Source organism: Pleurodeles waltl, chromosome 4_2 (genome assembly GCF_031143425.1).
Source record: "Pleurodeles waltl isolate 20211129_DDA chromosome 4_2, aPleWal1.hap1.20221129, whole genome shotgun sequence".
Classification (NCBI taxonomy): Eukaryota; Metazoa; Chordata; class Amphibia; order Caudata; family Salamandridae; genus Pleurodeles; species Pleurodeles waltl.
Genome location: NC_090443.1, coordinates 93,004,906 through 93,021,210, shown reverse-complemented (window position 1 = coordinate 93,021,210; position 16,305 = coordinate 93,004,906). Strand labels below are relative to the sequence as shown.

The 16,305-nt window shown below is 45.6% G+C and overlaps 1 protein-coding gene across 1 annotated transcript in view; it reads right to left on the bottom strand.

Annotated features, from left to right (window-relative positions):
* The window catches only part of KIF5A (kinesin family member 5A), a 602,234-nt gene extending 586,414 nt beyond the window's left edge, over positions 1 to 15,820 (bottom strand). Inside the window, exon 1 of the mRNA XM_069230811.1 lies at positions 15,149 to 15,820. Within this exon, the coding sequence (XP_069086912.1) occupies positions 15,149 to 15,274 (126 nt within the window). The 5' untranslated portion in view covers positions 15,275 to 15,820. The remainder of the gene's footprint in view (positions 1 to 15,148) is intronic.
* Between the last annotated feature and the right edge of the window lie 485 nt (positions 15,821 to 16,305).

Genomic DNA, 16,305 nt, shown 5'->3' with positions numbered 1-16,305 from the left:
GGCGGTTCTGCGCCTTACTCTGTGTACAACCCCAACGTGTTTGTCCATTAGTAATCTGTTTCCTGTTTGTTCACACAAGGGTTGCTCTGCTTTTACTTTCCTGTGCCTGTCCATAGCTGTCCTTTCCGTGTATGCCTTTAGCTGCTCTTCTGCCCCAGTATACTACTTCTTTAGGATATTCGGTGACATCAAGGGGAGCCTAACCAAAGTCCTGATCAGACCCGCCAGAAACCGTGACATCCTATGCACACCCACTGGATCAGCGTCTTCTCTTCTTCTGCGTGCTCCATTGTCAGCGTTCCTTTCAGTTCCCCCGAAAACCCCAGGAACTTCTCTTTCTCCTCCTCCTTCTAGCCTTGTCTGTCCTCACTTTCTGTGTCTCTCTCTTCCTGAAAAAATAATAGTCAATTTTCTGTTCTTTGTGTGCTATTTTTCCGTAATATATGTCTTCTCTGTTAATAATCCCTTCTTCCTTTTGTTTTTTTGTCTGTTTAATTTAGAGATAAGCACAACAACAGTTGTTTATTTATTCAATATTCGTTAAAAATGATTAATTTCTACTACCCAAGCCATTCTTTTTGATTGAAGGCCTGGAATATTCTGGATTGTCGCACTTGTAGGAGTGCAGTGGTTAGTAGTTGTGTTTGTACTGTAATTGGCAGCTCTCTCAACAGCAATGGGTGGTGCAATCTGCAGTGGCCTCCTGATGATAGCCCTGGCACTTCATTTTGTTTTACAGATTAAGCACTGCTTCCCGTATTATATAAATAGAGGCATACTATCAGCATTGTAAGTCGTAATAACAGGACAGCTCTGTCGGTGAAGGAATCTTGGAAATAAACTTTCTCCAGAAGAAGTTAGCTGTGCTTTCACTGTTAAAATTATCTGGAGCGCCAAAAGTGGTTAATCTGCAACCTGTGTTGCCAGCTGGTTACAGTTGCATACATTCATAAACATAATACAGGACGACCAGCATTGAATGTAATCACGCAAATACCATGGTATCCAGCCCTGCATCTTCACTTCATAACAAAAGGGATTCAGACAGTCATACAAATCTGCATGTCTGTAAGATAGTACAGTGGAATCAGCGCCAACTTCAACTCTCTCTATGTAGTTACCGTTAGACGTGTACCCGGATGCAGCTCTTCTTTTGATGGACCTGCAAAAGGCGTTTGATACTGTCCAGTGGGATTACCTGCATGCTGTGATTGAACGTATGACCCTAAGTGAAAGATGGATTAGATGGGTCACCCTATTCTACACAGTGGTGCAGGTCTGATCAGGTGATGTATATGTGATCTATCTGCCGTCCTCAGGGTCACAAAAGGTCTGAGGATCTGCCGAAAGGTCTGCCTACTGTCACCTATGCTCTTCATATTGGCAATAGAACAATTCACTAGCATAGCAAGAAAAAAAGGCAGAGGAAATGGTATTCTTCTGCATGATGGCAACACAATGTCTTGCTTTATGCAAATGATATCCTTCTGTTCCTGCAAGATGCTGGATGTGCATTTCCAACATCCCGAGACCTGTACTACGCCTGACGGCAGTATTGCGGGTGCTCATCAAGTGGGAATCCCACACCTTCCAAGACTCCAGAGTGAACATATACCACAAAGATGAGGATACCTGATAGGGCAACCTGGGAGGAACTCTGTGGACTCTGAAGGGCAGCACTGAAATTTGGCATTCAATTAAACTGCCCATATTGGCCCGACTCACGCTTTCCAAAATGGTGATTGGTCTGCGACTATTATATCACTTGATGAACATTTTGCTATGGCTACCTCAATTGTGGTTTAGAACACTAGATGCATTGCTGAGGGAGCTTATAAGGGATGGAGGTAGGCAGAGCGTATCACTGAGCATTCTGTAGAGCCCACTGAAAAAGTGACGATTTGGGGCCTCAGATGTTGAACTGTATTATCTTGCAGTGCAATTGCAGTGTCTGGCTAGATGGCTTGATGGTTGCAGGAAGGCATTGTTTGGCAACATAGGAAAGGAGTGACAAGAAGGTGCATTGGTCGCTCTGCTATTGAGCTTTAAAATGAGAGCCTCTGTGCACTCGGATTACGTTATGTTGCGGGAATAGGGTAGCACAAAAGGCACCAGGCACCCCGCTGCACGCTCCAGTACTCCCTCGGGTGGGAATCCCTAGCACCAAGGATGGGTACTGTACGGCTCGCAAAATACAGATATGGAAGTAGGTGGAATTTGCACGGTGTGGGACTGTTGTGAGGATGAGAAACTCAGGGAATTTGACAACATAGTTGCACTGATGCTTTGCCAGAGTCCCAGTTCTTGGTCGATGCCGCTCTTCGGTGGTGTCTGGGTGCCTTGCAGGGGAATGCCACACTGAACCGCCAATGCACGAGATAATGCAGGTCCTGCCTACGTTGGGGGTGGCCGCAAGCTGATATCATGGCTTTACAGATCTCTTCAATCCATGACTAGGAACATATTGATGAAGCTGAGACCCTATTGGGAAGTCGAAATAGAGGGGAGCTATGGGACAAGGAATGGGCAGTTGTGCTGGAACATCTGTGTAGGGTGTCCAGGAACACCAGGTTTAAACAGACCCAGTTGAATTTTCTACCCATCACCTACCTCATGATACACAATTTGAAAGTCATGACTGGGACTGACAACAAGTGCCCTAGGCGTGCACTGTTGGATGCAGATTTTAGTCATATGACATGGGTCTGTCTGACAATAAAAACCTTATGGCAAGCGATCACAGCTGACCTTGAAAGAATGGTGGGCAGGACAGAACTTTATACCGTGGAGACATGCCTGCCGGGCCTACACCCACACCCCAAGGCGCTAAGTCATCACCAGGTTCCTGGAAATGGCCCTGGTGATTGTTCGACCCACCATAGCCATGCACAGAGATTCTCGGAGGGTCAGCCCCTGGGCAGTTATAGGGCAGCCCTGACATGGGTCTGTCTGACAATAAAAACCTTATGGCAAGCGATCACCGCTGGCTTTGAGAGGATGTTGGGGAGGACAGACCTCTGTACCGTGGTGACATGCCTGCTGGGCCTACACCCACACCCCAAGGCGCAGAGTCAGTACCAGGTTCCTGGAAATGGCCATGGTGATTGCTTGACGCACCATTGTCATGCACAGAGATCCCCTGAGGAACTGCCCCTGGGCAGTTGTAGGGCAGCCTGCCAAGTTTCAAAGCTCCATTCGTGATGTGCTACTCCAGTCCGTTTTTTTCCTTTGAATTCTGGGACTTGTAGTTTTATTTATTCTATTATGAAACAAGACTACAAGTCCCAGAATTCATAGAAAAAACCTGGGCTGGAGCAGTACATCACGCATGGACCTGGGAAACATGATAGCTATGGTAGGGGTGAAGTTGGAAGATGAGCAACAACAGAGGGTGCAGCATTGCAAGGGGAGGGATTGCAGGGACTATGTAAACAGGCAATTGCGAACTTCTAGCTTGACTTGGTGACCTCATCCAGTTACCACCTTGAATAAACAGGAAAGTCGTAAATACTTGGCGCACTTCCACTAAAGGCAAGGACATTAAGTGATATTAGAGAACTGCGCACACACAATAGCAGGGGATATGACCCAAACATAAGGGCACTAACAACAACACTAAGAATACAGGAAAGTTGAGTCGCGACCTCCATCCCCAACACTCGGTAAACACCATAAACGTATACACTGGCAGACCCCGAAAAAACCTTTACCTTTTCTTTTTTCTGTTACTTATTTACACTAGTTTACCTCTGTAGAAACGCGCCTTATCCTCAATATACATGTACCACCTGTCAGAATATTCTCTTACACCAGATTTCATGTCATTACAGCAAAGTGTATATACTGTCAGTTGCATCTTCTTGATGAAAGATATTGTATTTCAAAACTGTGTAGATGAACCAAATTATTGATGACGATAGAAATGTACTGTCAAGAGGACAATGTTAAAAATTAATAAAAAATGACTTTAAAAAATAAAAACGCTTTCTGTATGCAGCTTGCAGACCCGCGAATCCATGCTTTCAGTCACACAAAGGTAGATAAAATTATTACCACTGATTTTAACAATAGTAACTCTTGTTCTTAGTTCCAAGAGATAATGTTGTGCTGGAATGTGCTAAACATGCTCAATGTTGTTACTGATCTAATGGTCTGAAGCAGCGAATGCACCCTATTCGTGCTTATTTTGGGCGACAGGTAGATAATACCAAAATGGTAATCTCAGACCTGGGATTATGGTTTATCCAAATTCAAGACATATCTGATTTGTAAGCATGAAAACCTTCAGAAGTAGAGCCCATCAATGAAATAGCACGAATACCCTTTTGTCTATCTGGAGAGTACAGTGTCTTAATATCATAGTATTTGCACAATTCTCAGGGAAAAACAACAGACAGATGACCCTGTTTGTGGCAGCAAACATGGAAAATGTGATCCTCTTCTCCAAGGCGAATGACTAACTGAAGAAGGAACAGTCTGGTGACCAGCTCTTTCAAATGATCATATATTTTGATGGAAAGACACCTGGGCCCTCCTTTGCGTACTGTTACATTTCCAACCCCCTTGCAAAGCATAAACTGTTTTTCTCACATTAGAGAAGATCCCGAAAATATTGTTCAGTCGAGACATATTAACCAAGGCACACATTATAAGTGAAATTCTGAAGCTCGAATATTGAGATGCATAAATAATGCAAAGGAGAAATAAAACTCTGGCTCCATTTAAGAATTTGATTAGCAGGCATCCCGAGCCAAGGCTCATCGAGTTTGCTGCAAAGCAAACATTTTACCTGGCTAAATAAAGTGTGATTGCTAGACTGATGTTCTTCTCAATGTTCTTGACCTAATAGGGGAACTACTATTTGTGTATGTTGCTTAGTTTGCACCGCTCTAAGCTTCAGAGTGCATCGGTTTCAATTCTACTAGATGTCCAACTCCAGTTTGAACCACGGTACAATCATCTGATAAACTCCAACAAGTTATCTAGAAAGTCTGCCACTCTGCTGGTCCTTATGAGCCAATATTGAACACCACCTAGTTTAAATGAACATCAGAGCTCAGATATCAGAGTCACACTCCCACATAGTCCGTTAAAGGAAGGATAACTTCCTATGTTTGAAATGAACCCTGGTGCTGGATAGAAAATAAATCAACGCTCTACCCTTTGAGCGACGTTTCAGTCTAGGTTAGCAATCTCCCACAACTGTTAAGGTAAGGAATACAGGAGATATATTTGACCAGAGGGTTAATTTGGGTCCAACTCAGGGCCTGATTTAGAGTTTGGCGGAGGGGTTACTCCATTACAAAAGTGACAGATATCCAGCCCGCCGTATTACAATTCCCATAGGCTATAATGGAATTGTAATACAGTGGATGGGATATCCGTCACGTTTGTAACGGAATAACCCCCTCCGCCAAACTCTAAATCAGGCCCTTAATCTTGGAATAAAGGTCATCAATCTGCAATACTTTCTTCTTCACAAACTCCTCCCCTTCTATTACTGGACAGCAGGTGGCTTTGTTGAAAGCCTTGGTGATGATGCGATCAGACGAATGGAACATAATGAACCCTAGGCTCCCAAAGCAATTCATTCCTAGATGCAAAACCTCCAAAACCAGGTTGCCTGACTATCCTTTTGAATTTGAGGATACACACTCACACATTGACAGCATTTAACTACATTAGCTCCTGTAAGGGACACCAGGGGCAAGAGGCTCACACGCTTATAAAAACTCACAGCCTGATTACGTGCTGTAGGAAGCTGGCTCTGGTTATACTATATAAAAATGAGATATAGGCCCTCATTTTGACCCTGGTGGTCTTTTGACCACCATGGTAAATATGGCGGTCCCACCACCAACAGGCTGGCAGTGCACACCGCCACATTGTGAGTGTGGCGGGTTGGCCTCTGCCAACCCGCCACATCTCCACTCATACCACCATAGCGGTCGGAACCGCCATGCCGGAGATGTTCATCTCCGACCCGGCAGTCCACAGAAGACCGCCGGCGGTATTAGGAGCTGGCTTTCCACCATGGTTTCTGTGGCAGTAGCACTGCCACAAAAACCATGGCGGAAAGGCTATCAGTGACAGGGGATTTCTTCCCTGTCACAGGGCGATGGCCCTCCCACTCCTACCAAGCATTAGACCATCCTCCCCCGTTCACCCACTGCGCCCCATTTCCCCACCCCCACCCACTTTTTAGTCACAGCATCCCCATCCCCCGTTCAGCCACAGCACCCCCACCCCCTTCAGACATAGTGCTCCCCCTCCCCACATACCTGCACACAGACACCCACAGGCACCACGCATACACCCATTCACCTACACTTACATCCTCGTATTAACTAGCATGCATCCAAACACACATTCACAACAACATTCTTACATGCATTCAAGCATGCATGTTCACACCCATCCAAACATGTATACTCACACGCAGACAAACACGCACTCATCACAACACTCACACCCGCATACACACTTACATGCAGACATGCAATCACATCAACATTCAGAAACTCATACAACCACGCGTACACACATTCATGCACGCACGCAGACACCACACACTCATACACGCACACACAACACCCCCAACCTCCAACTCTCCCACCCTCCGCCCCTGTCGGACGATCACCTTACCTGTTCCCGGGAGAAGGTCGTCCGGCAGGGAAGGGACTGTTGGCAGCGCCCCGCCAAAAGAGCACCACCAGGCCGTATTATGGCCCATAAAACCGCTGGTGGTGTCCTACTGGCGGGACAGGCCTGTGGTGGAACCGCCCAGGCACTTCCGCCCGCCAGCAGGACTACTGCTGGATTTCCACCCAAGGTGTGGCGAAAATCTGGCAGGACCCGTGATATGGTGGACGGAAGACCGCCAGCACTGGCGGTCTTCTGGCACCCGCGCTTTGGCGGTCTTCAAGGAAGACTGCCAAAGTCATAATGAGGGCCATAGTGTGCACAGACTCCAGGGGTTCCCCAAGGCTTAACAGAGGTGCAAGTAGATAATACTAATGCTCTCTTTTGTGGTAGTGTAGTTGAGCAGTTAGGCTTAGCAGAGGGTAGTGCAAAGCATTTGTTGTACACACACAGACAATAGAAAAAGCACACACTCAATGATTTAACTCCAGACCAATGGTTTTTATATAGCAAAAATATATTTTCTTAATTTATTTTTACAACCACAAGATTCAAGTTGCAGGTAAGTACTTCAATAGGTTCGTATTTCACACATGTATCAACAGTACTTTGTTTGAAATCTGTAAGTTAGACAGTTTCTGAATCATTGGCAATAATCTGTTTTAAAATGGGCACAGTGCAATTTTCAGAAACAGTTCCTGAGTGGGAGAAATGTTAGTTTGTTTTGCAGGTATGTACAACACTTAGAGTTTCAGTCTCCGGGTTTTAGGAAGTCCACTGGATGGGGTTCAAGTTAACCCCAAACATCCACCACCGGCAACACGGGGACGGCCGGGTGCAGAAGTCAAAGATGAACAAATTTAATGTGGGCTCCTATGGAGATAGGGAGTACTCAGAATCCGGCCTGTCTGCAGGTAAGTATCCGTGGCTCGGAGGGCCGACCAGGAGGGATTGAAGGAGCTCTGGAAGGGCCAAAGGTAGGCACCAAACACACACCCTCAGCGGCACAGGGGCGGCAGGGTGCAGTGTGCAAACAGGATGTCAGGCTTCCAATGCTGGTCTATGAGGGCACCCTGGGGGTCACTCAGAGGCTGCAGGCGAGGTCCTGGGGGTTGTCTCAGGCACACCACCAGTTGGACAGGGAGGAGAGCCGCCTTCTGAACGTTGTTGCATGGGGGTCGGGTTCTCCAAGACCTGGGACGGGCGGCTGCAATGTGTTTTTAGGCGACGGACATATTCGTCCGGAGCTTCGCAGTCAGGGGGGTCCTCAGGATTCCCTCAGCAGGTGTCGTCGAGGAGGGGTGGAGAGGTCAACCCAGGGTGTGCACTTGCTTGCAATCGGCTGGGGAACCTCTCTAGCTGGGCAGACCACTTGGACATGGGCCTTGGGAGTCGGGTGCAGAGTGATCAGGACTCATGCATCTGGAGTGAGGTGGGAGTCCTTAGTGGTTGGTTTTTCTTAGACAGGGTCCTCAAGAGTTCTTGGTCTTTTTGGGTGCAGGGCAGTCCTCTGGAGCTTGGCAGAGGTTGCTGGTCCCGCTGGACATGTTGCTGTTCTTTTGCAGGTTCTTTGAAGCAGGAGACAGGCCAATAGGGCTGGGGCCAAAGCAGTTGTCGTCCTCCTTCTTCTCTGCTGGGGGTTTCAGCTAAGCAGCAAATCTTCTTGTAGATCACCAGGAATCTGGTGAGGTGGGTTCAGGGAAGCCCTTAAATACAAGATTTAGGGGCATTACAGGGGTCAGAGGGCAGAAGCTAATGGCTACTGTCCCTGAGGGTGGCTACACCCTGCTTGTGCCCACTCCCTTTGGGGAGGGGGGCACATTCCTATTCCTATTGGTCCTTGCCCTCCAAACCAAGATAGAGGATTCTGCAGGGAGGGGGTCACTTCAGCTCTGAACACCTTATGGGTGGTCCCAGCTGAAGAGGTCACTTTTCCTAAGTTTCTCATCGAACTTGCAGCCAAAAGTGGAGCTGTGTCCGGGGGGGCAGGCATCTCCACTAGCTGGAGTGCCCTGGGCAAGTGCCAGTTTCTACACATGCCTAAAAGAATCCCCAACTCGGTATCCGTGCAACTAATTATCAAACAACTTATAATAGGATAGAACATGGAGTATGATCAGAGGAATTCAGGACTCCACACAATGGAATACACTGAATCCATGCTTTATGGAAGAATCAAAGTACATGTCTCTCTGGGAGGCCCAAACTTGGAATCGTACCATCTCGCTATCAGCTTAACATCTTGTACAAAGGAACTACAATGAAGAATATCGAACAGGGAGCACCATCAACACCTGGACTCTAACTCACCTCTGCTTCCCAAAGCACATATTCAGTTACAAATAAAGTGATCTGAAGTTACTAAACTGCACTATATACAAATCCTAATAAACACATAAATAACAGAAGAGAATAACTGAAATCTAAGATCTTGGCCTTATCACACTAGATGTAAGGAATAATGAAGTACAAGTCACTTCTTACACAAAGCCGTGCAGGGACATCTTAAGGATTTAGGGGGTCCCTGGGCCAAATGTATGTTGGAGACCCATGTTCGGAACAACTTTGAATTTATGATCCAATTTCAGCTCTTTCGTACCCTCTGTGGCCAGGTCACTGACAGTGAAGCACACTCGTCCAAATTCTAAAGCTGTGTACATCTAATATTCCGGGATAGAGACGTGTGTTTTCAATATTGTAACACAGCAGTAGCTCACTATTAGTCCTGCAAATAATCTGTTACAAATTCTCATATGAGGTCCTGTTTGCATCTCAAAGGTCTTTTTATGGCTGCTGCATGAAACATAGACGCAACATTGAGGAAAGCAGTATTTAAAACAATATATTTAGGATTTATTCAAGGTCATCAGTAGTGACTCTCAGTAGAACAGAGTTCAGTCATGGGGCCACCCTGAAAGGCTGTGGCCCTGGGCCACAGCCGACTTTGTCCATGCCTTAAAATGTCTCTGAAGCTCTGGTGTGCCACTGTATTGTTTTGTTTTGTCAGCCCGTCGATGTCCTCATTCAGATATTGACACATTTGGTTGATGAAGATGCATTTTTAGGTCAAAACCTTCCAGATAGCACAGCTGTCTGACTGCGGAATACATACTGCAGATATGTCAGTAGCTGATCTGGAAAACAACTCCACTCAATGCTTTTCTTCGGTGTCTTGTATTCTTGCTCATTTTTTAGCTTTCCATTCAATGTTTTATTCTGTTTTATCCCATCTATATAGTCTTTGTCCCTCCCGTGGAGAATAGCTTATTTACCATCTCTCTGACTGGCTCCTATTATCCTTCCACAAACGTCTGCTTTTAGGGAACATTTTTTATCTAAAAGTACTCCATGAGAATGCATGCATTTCCCTCATTCTCTGTATTTTTTCACTTCTCCCAGCTCATTTCTTTTCATTTCCCATTCACCACATCCACCACATTTGCGCACTTCTCTCAGCACATTTCTTTTCATACCATTTTAAAAATGTCAATTTTCAGAGCTTTGTCCTTCGAGCCACTCTTATGAATGCATGTTTTCACTTCCATACAGCTGCACCTTTCAAGCCACTGTCTTGTGCCCTTTAACTCCACTTTGTGCTCTCTTGTTTGTTCGATCCTAGCCCTCCATGTTGCTCTGTCCATGTTTGCTTCCCTCCCCTCAACCTGTGTTGCTTCCCCACTCCTGCACCTTCCATGTTTCGTCCCCCCTCCCCACCCGCGTTGCTTCCGCCTACCCTCCGCCCTGCTTCTCCCTTTCTGTTGCTTCCCGCCCTCCGTGATTCTACACTCTTTCTTGCTTCTCCATCTGCATTATTCCCCCCCACTGCTGTTCTTTCCTTCACCCACTTGCTTTACTTTTTTTTTTAATTGATCAACTCGAATAGATAAACAAAAAGAAAAAAAACAGATGTCAATTTGTAGGTGCGTGCATGCTTGGTGCGGGGCCTACAAAATGATGCAGCTCGCCACGCAGGCTTTTTCTCCTGTTAAGTAGTCATACTGCACGCACATCATGGATGCAGTGTAGCATGGCTGACACGCTGGGCAAAGCCAATAGGTCCTACAGGCGACATCTATTGGCTTTGCCAAAGCGTGTTTCCTTTTACAGTGCCACAAATGCGCTACTCAACGAATGAATGCCGGTACGAGTGCGTAAATTATAGCAGTGCAATAGTTGATAAGCATTAGCCCAAGCGTCTCTTTATGAGGATTTAGGAATATCTATGTAACTGCACTTTGCAATAAAGATTAAAGCAACATCTTTGACTGCAAACAATTTAGGAAAGTGTGTGTAGCTGCATTTTATCTTGTGCAAAAGAGATAGGCGAATAAAACAACGCTGGGCAGCTGGTACGAGGCCACAAACAGAACATCTCCAAGAGTGAGGCATCCTAACCCCAAGCATTTCAATCACATTTTAGTTCGCATCTTCTGCAATGCGAGCTGCTAAATCCATTAGAGCTTAAAAGGACCAGACCTGAAGATCTGGTTCAGTCTTTCATCCTCCCGAAATTTGTAAAAGGAACGTAAATTTAAATAACCTTATAGTGATTAAGCAATAGTTGTTAAATTGTCACGTCAATCAGTTTTGTCACACATCAAAAATAAATACCAGATTGACAGTCAAATGACTCTCGCGTCACACTATATTCATATCACGCCCTCGTATTCACCATTTCAAATCACATCTCAAAGCGAGGACGTACAGTAGATGCCCCGTTCGCTAATAATTACCCAGTGGCACTCCCATAACCTGACCCAGTAGTGCTAGTCGCACGCCACCTCCACAGCCCCAGTCTATTCTGTGTAGTAAGTTCCTTTTTCATGGTTCTGGATTTTTTCACTGAATGAAAAACACTTAAAAATAAGTTGTCAACACTCAAAAAGATTTTAACCCCAAAATAATTATGCAGTAAGGGTTATATCGTATTAATTATTAAACATCTTCTTTGATTTGACCAAGGACAGACGTTATATATCAAACGATAAAACATTTTTATTAAAACATACAAAAAGAGGAAGGAGACAAACGGGGAATGGAAGAAAGGTGTGACATTACTGTAAACAGAGAAATCTTTAAAGATGTACAAATTCAGGAGTAAAAGAGTGTAAAATATAACACATTACATAGTAACCAGTGGTAATTGTATACAAAACATATAATAATGAAATAGTGACTTCTTTCAAGATAGCGATATTGCAAGTCACTTAGAGTTATCGACACCCGCTGCCAAGAGATTTCTGAACATCGTGCAAGGGAAATTAGATAAGCAATTTTCTCTGAGGACCATGATAAATTATTCTTAATGGATGGCTGCATGGAAGACCCATTAACAATATCAGTCTTATGAGTGAAGTAGATTTCATTCATACTGTGCATTAAAAGAAAATGTAGGACTATCCTTCTAACTCACAGTAATTTGATGACTAGCAGCATCAATAAAATATAAACTAATACATCTGCAAGTGTGAGGTCTTGCTGATTTCTCATCAGGCTTCTTAAAGTTATGCATTAAAAAGGTTGAAAACGTTGGTATCAAATGGCTTTAACAGTGGGTTGGACAGTCTTCTAGTTTAGGTTATTGGCTGGGGTACTGTAATGAAAAGGTGTTGTTATCCACCACCTTATTTGGTGGCCTAACTGGAAGAACTGAACAGTGTGTGTGGCTCGAGTGGACAGATGTTGACTCTATCAAAGTTAGCACTGATAAGCACTCTTTTTGCCTGTCTATATAGAAGATTAAAGGTTGAATGAGTATGTCCTTCAAGTCCAAGGTGGATAAACCTAACAGGCCTTATGAAATAAAAATGCATACAAAGTGCTGGTAGCCCAAGTCAATTTAAAGTTTATACAAAACCATACCATATCCTATAACTTTGCTTGCTATGTCACCTCAACAATCCTTGCTTCAGTGTTGTCCCTCTGACATGACCCTCACTGCTACATATGTTGTCTCACTGTTACTGTCACCTCCTGACCTCTCTCACTAAACACTTGTCACAAAGGAAACATCTTCTGCATGCTAAAGATGTGTACTCCTGCCCTGAATGCCCAACTGTACTGTGTCTGGATCCCTAATGCAGCATTTTTTTTGTCACAGGCGAACATGGATCATGCGGGTGTGCCATGACTTCGGCCTGTCTCAAGGACTGAGATCTTTGTGGACTGGGAGGGGCACCAACCAAAGTGCTATCCTCATAGTGGTGAAAGGCTATCGCCTTCACCAGGAGGTAAGCTGCATGAGCGCAGTGGTGGCAACATACTGTGTAGTGATCAATAGTAGTGAACAGGACCTTCTTACCCTGTCGCTGGAGTGAGGCCTACAGGCTCACCTACCTTTTTTAAAGTTCTGCTGCTTTGTGCTCAACTCACCCTTGGCCTACACCAAGTAGCTGTGGAGTGCTATATAGTGCAGGATTAGTGACTCTGTGTTAGTTGTACGTGTGCCTGGGATGGGTACAGTATTAGCATGGAACAGTACAGTGCAGTGCATGTGTGGTTAGTGCATGTACTGGGTGTATCTATGCCTTAGAGGAATACATTACATGAGAGATGTAGTGCGGAGCAGTGCATGCACAGGGACAGCATGTGCTGGGTGTATGTGTGAAAGGTGAAGTGTTGTGTAGCGAGTGTGTTGGCAGTGTGTGTGTTGGTAAAGAGCACAGCCTAGTTAACTATAGAAAAGGTTCAGTGCTGAACAGTGCATGCAGACTGAGTCTGTGTGCTAGATGAATGGGTGTACGTAAAGGTACAATGCATGGAGTAACAAATCTGGGCTGAAGATGTCCAGTTAAAGTACACTGACTGAGTGTGCCTCAATGGTACAATGTATAAAGGGCCCTGGGTACAATTTTGGGAAGCCCAGGCTTGCCTGGTAAAGACGTGAGCAGGAGAGGCGCCACCGGTAAAGTACCATTTCAAGGAGTGCCAAGGCTTGTGACTGTCTGGGCCAGGGTACTGAGGTTGGACAGGGGCAATCCCATATGCCAGGAGGGGCTGGCGGTACCAAAGTTGCCAAATGTTTTGGGAAGTCCCCCAAAGAAGAGACTGAGGCTACAACTCTTGAGTACGGATGATGTGGCCACCAGTGAATGGGGAATAACCCAGAACACATTACACAAAGGAGGGTGGGGCAGGGATTTGCCTGACATCTGCTAGAGCCCCAACCTCAAGGGGATTGTGTTGTTGTATTTAAATGTTGTATTTTCTAGCCTGTGTAGAGTTAGAAATAAAATACTACTTTTCCCTATAAAAGGAAGTATTAGGCTGGACATTGATTTATTGTTCGCATTGTTTGTACTTAGAGTTACGAGTTGTGTTCACTGACCTGCATGTACATATCACCCCCTCACCCCCCACCCCCGGCACCTTGACTGTTCAATCACAGCTACCACTAAGAGTCAAGGGCAGAAGTGGTACTTAGCTGAGCAGGATCTATAGTAGGTCAGAACCAGGGACATCAGGAGTAAAAGGCCTCAGTCACCTAAGTAGCAGAACCTTATTCTAGAGGGTAGTCTGGGGAATGCTGGCTGCGCTCTGCAGAACTGCATTTCCCAATGAATTTGGCACCTTTACCAAACACTAAAATACAATCCTAAATTGGTATAAATCTGCAGTAATCCGATCAAAACCCAAGTACCAGCAAGGTCTGACAACACTTTCAGTATTTAAAAGTGTACACCTATAGGCCGGAGACAGGCTGCCACCCCTCCCTGGCACTGCAGTGCTGCCCTTCCTGCGGGCTTCCACTCTAGAAGCTGGCAGCGTGAGGAGTGGTTGCCGAAGCAGACGCCTCAAGCTCGACCCAGAGAGGGCAGGTAGGCGACGCATTACGACTGGTGTATTTTAAAACCCCCAAAGGAAAATAAAACAACAAATAGACTTTGGAAAGAAGGACAGACTGAACGTCGTTTGACAGCAGCAAAATTGGTCTGGGAAGAACGTGGGTTCGATCCTTTGGAATGGAAATAAGGGCGCAGACTACTTGGGTGAAGAAATGCGTTCAAGTGTTCGGCGCTGCTAGAGAAAAGAAATAAAAGCTGAACGCTGTCATGGGCAGTCTGTCCAAGCCACACCCAGCCACTTAAACGATGCATCAGCTGGCGAGAGTACTGCGCGTACTGCACTGGGAACCTGCGATCTGCGCAGGCACAGATTTATGGCATTGAAAAGACCAATTTGAAGATAATACACAGCCAAACAATAGCCACTGACGCAAAAACACACGATTCTAGACGGGAACGAGGGAGAAGACTACATTTCTTGAAAACAATTAGATTTCCCAGTTAACTGGGCACTATTTACATCAACCCGAAATCACACGCCTCTGAAAGAAAGGGTTATTAAAAAGCAAATTATAACTGATCATGTTAAATGACTGCGCTGATTGCACTGAAAGTTCAAAGTGACATTCATTCCTGCGCCTTCTTCCTTTTCACCTATGCCTCCCACAAAGAATGCAGCAGAAGGAGCTAGGACATGCTCGCACACTTCATCCGCAACTTACCCCTAAAATGACTGAGTCGTCCCCCTGGAAAATAGGGATGAATTTGTCTCCTCGCACAATTTCCGACTGGTTCAAAGGACGAAATCGACATAGCACCTTGATGCTGCATTCGTTCACTTCGGCCATCCTGGGTGGGAAGGGCAGACCGGCCCTGTGCTCAACGGGAAGGAGGGATGCAAAAATATAACGGACGTTTCCTTAAGGGCGTGTGTATCTATATATAAAGATATAAATATGATTTAGCCTAGCTTAGGCGTTAGAGCATGGATGAACAGCAAGCTGTCTGCCTTCTGGGAATTAAATCCGCGACTTGCTCGGGCGGGGATAATTAAAATCTTTTAGAACGCAACCAAAAATGATTGTAAATCAAGTCTGTGTTCTGGAAACCGGAGATAAAAACAGGATGCACGCGGAACAGACGCACCTGCAGGCTGCTCTTTCCAGCCCCCAGCGACAATTCATTTGGTACTCAGCGTTTTCGTACAAAGATGTAGGTCTCTGGCTCCCTGATGAAAAGGCGCGGGGGTATAAAGTAATAGATGAATCTATGGGGTCGAGGGTGATTCTTTCTTGTGAGGCTAATTAATTTCGCTAGCAGTGTCCCGGTCCCTGGGATGCTTTGCAGTGGCTCCTCATAGTGATGTCCTCCCGAAGCAGCTTATACTACAGAGCTGCGTCACTGGTATAGGGAGGAGAGTAGGGCTTGTGGAGGAGGAGGTGTGGTTTCAATCGTCCCCTTTTAAGGTAGAACTAGCCCGATCCTCTTAAGGTGGAAGGCCTGGAAATGTACTTTTAAATCTAGGCTACCCAACAGTTCAACTTGTCTGTTTCCAAATCACGTACTGTGAACTGACAGTGGCCTTACAGCCCATCCCGCCCCTGGCTTACCATGGTTGGCTTTGTTGTCACTCACGTTGTTTGCTTCTTATTCGATGGCCTAGCTTCCCCTTCTTGTGCTTGTCCCTCATTTAAGGCATAGCATCTTTACCATGGTTTTGATTGGTTGACTTTTATCCTTTCACTGCTCATCGACTATTAGGGAACCCCTTTTTTGTTTTTGGGTAAGCCCTCCATAACAGTGTATGTGTTTTCCATCTCTCTCCCTCATGTGGTCCTCCCCAACCAACTACCTGCCCACACTCTCTGTTGCCATGCTG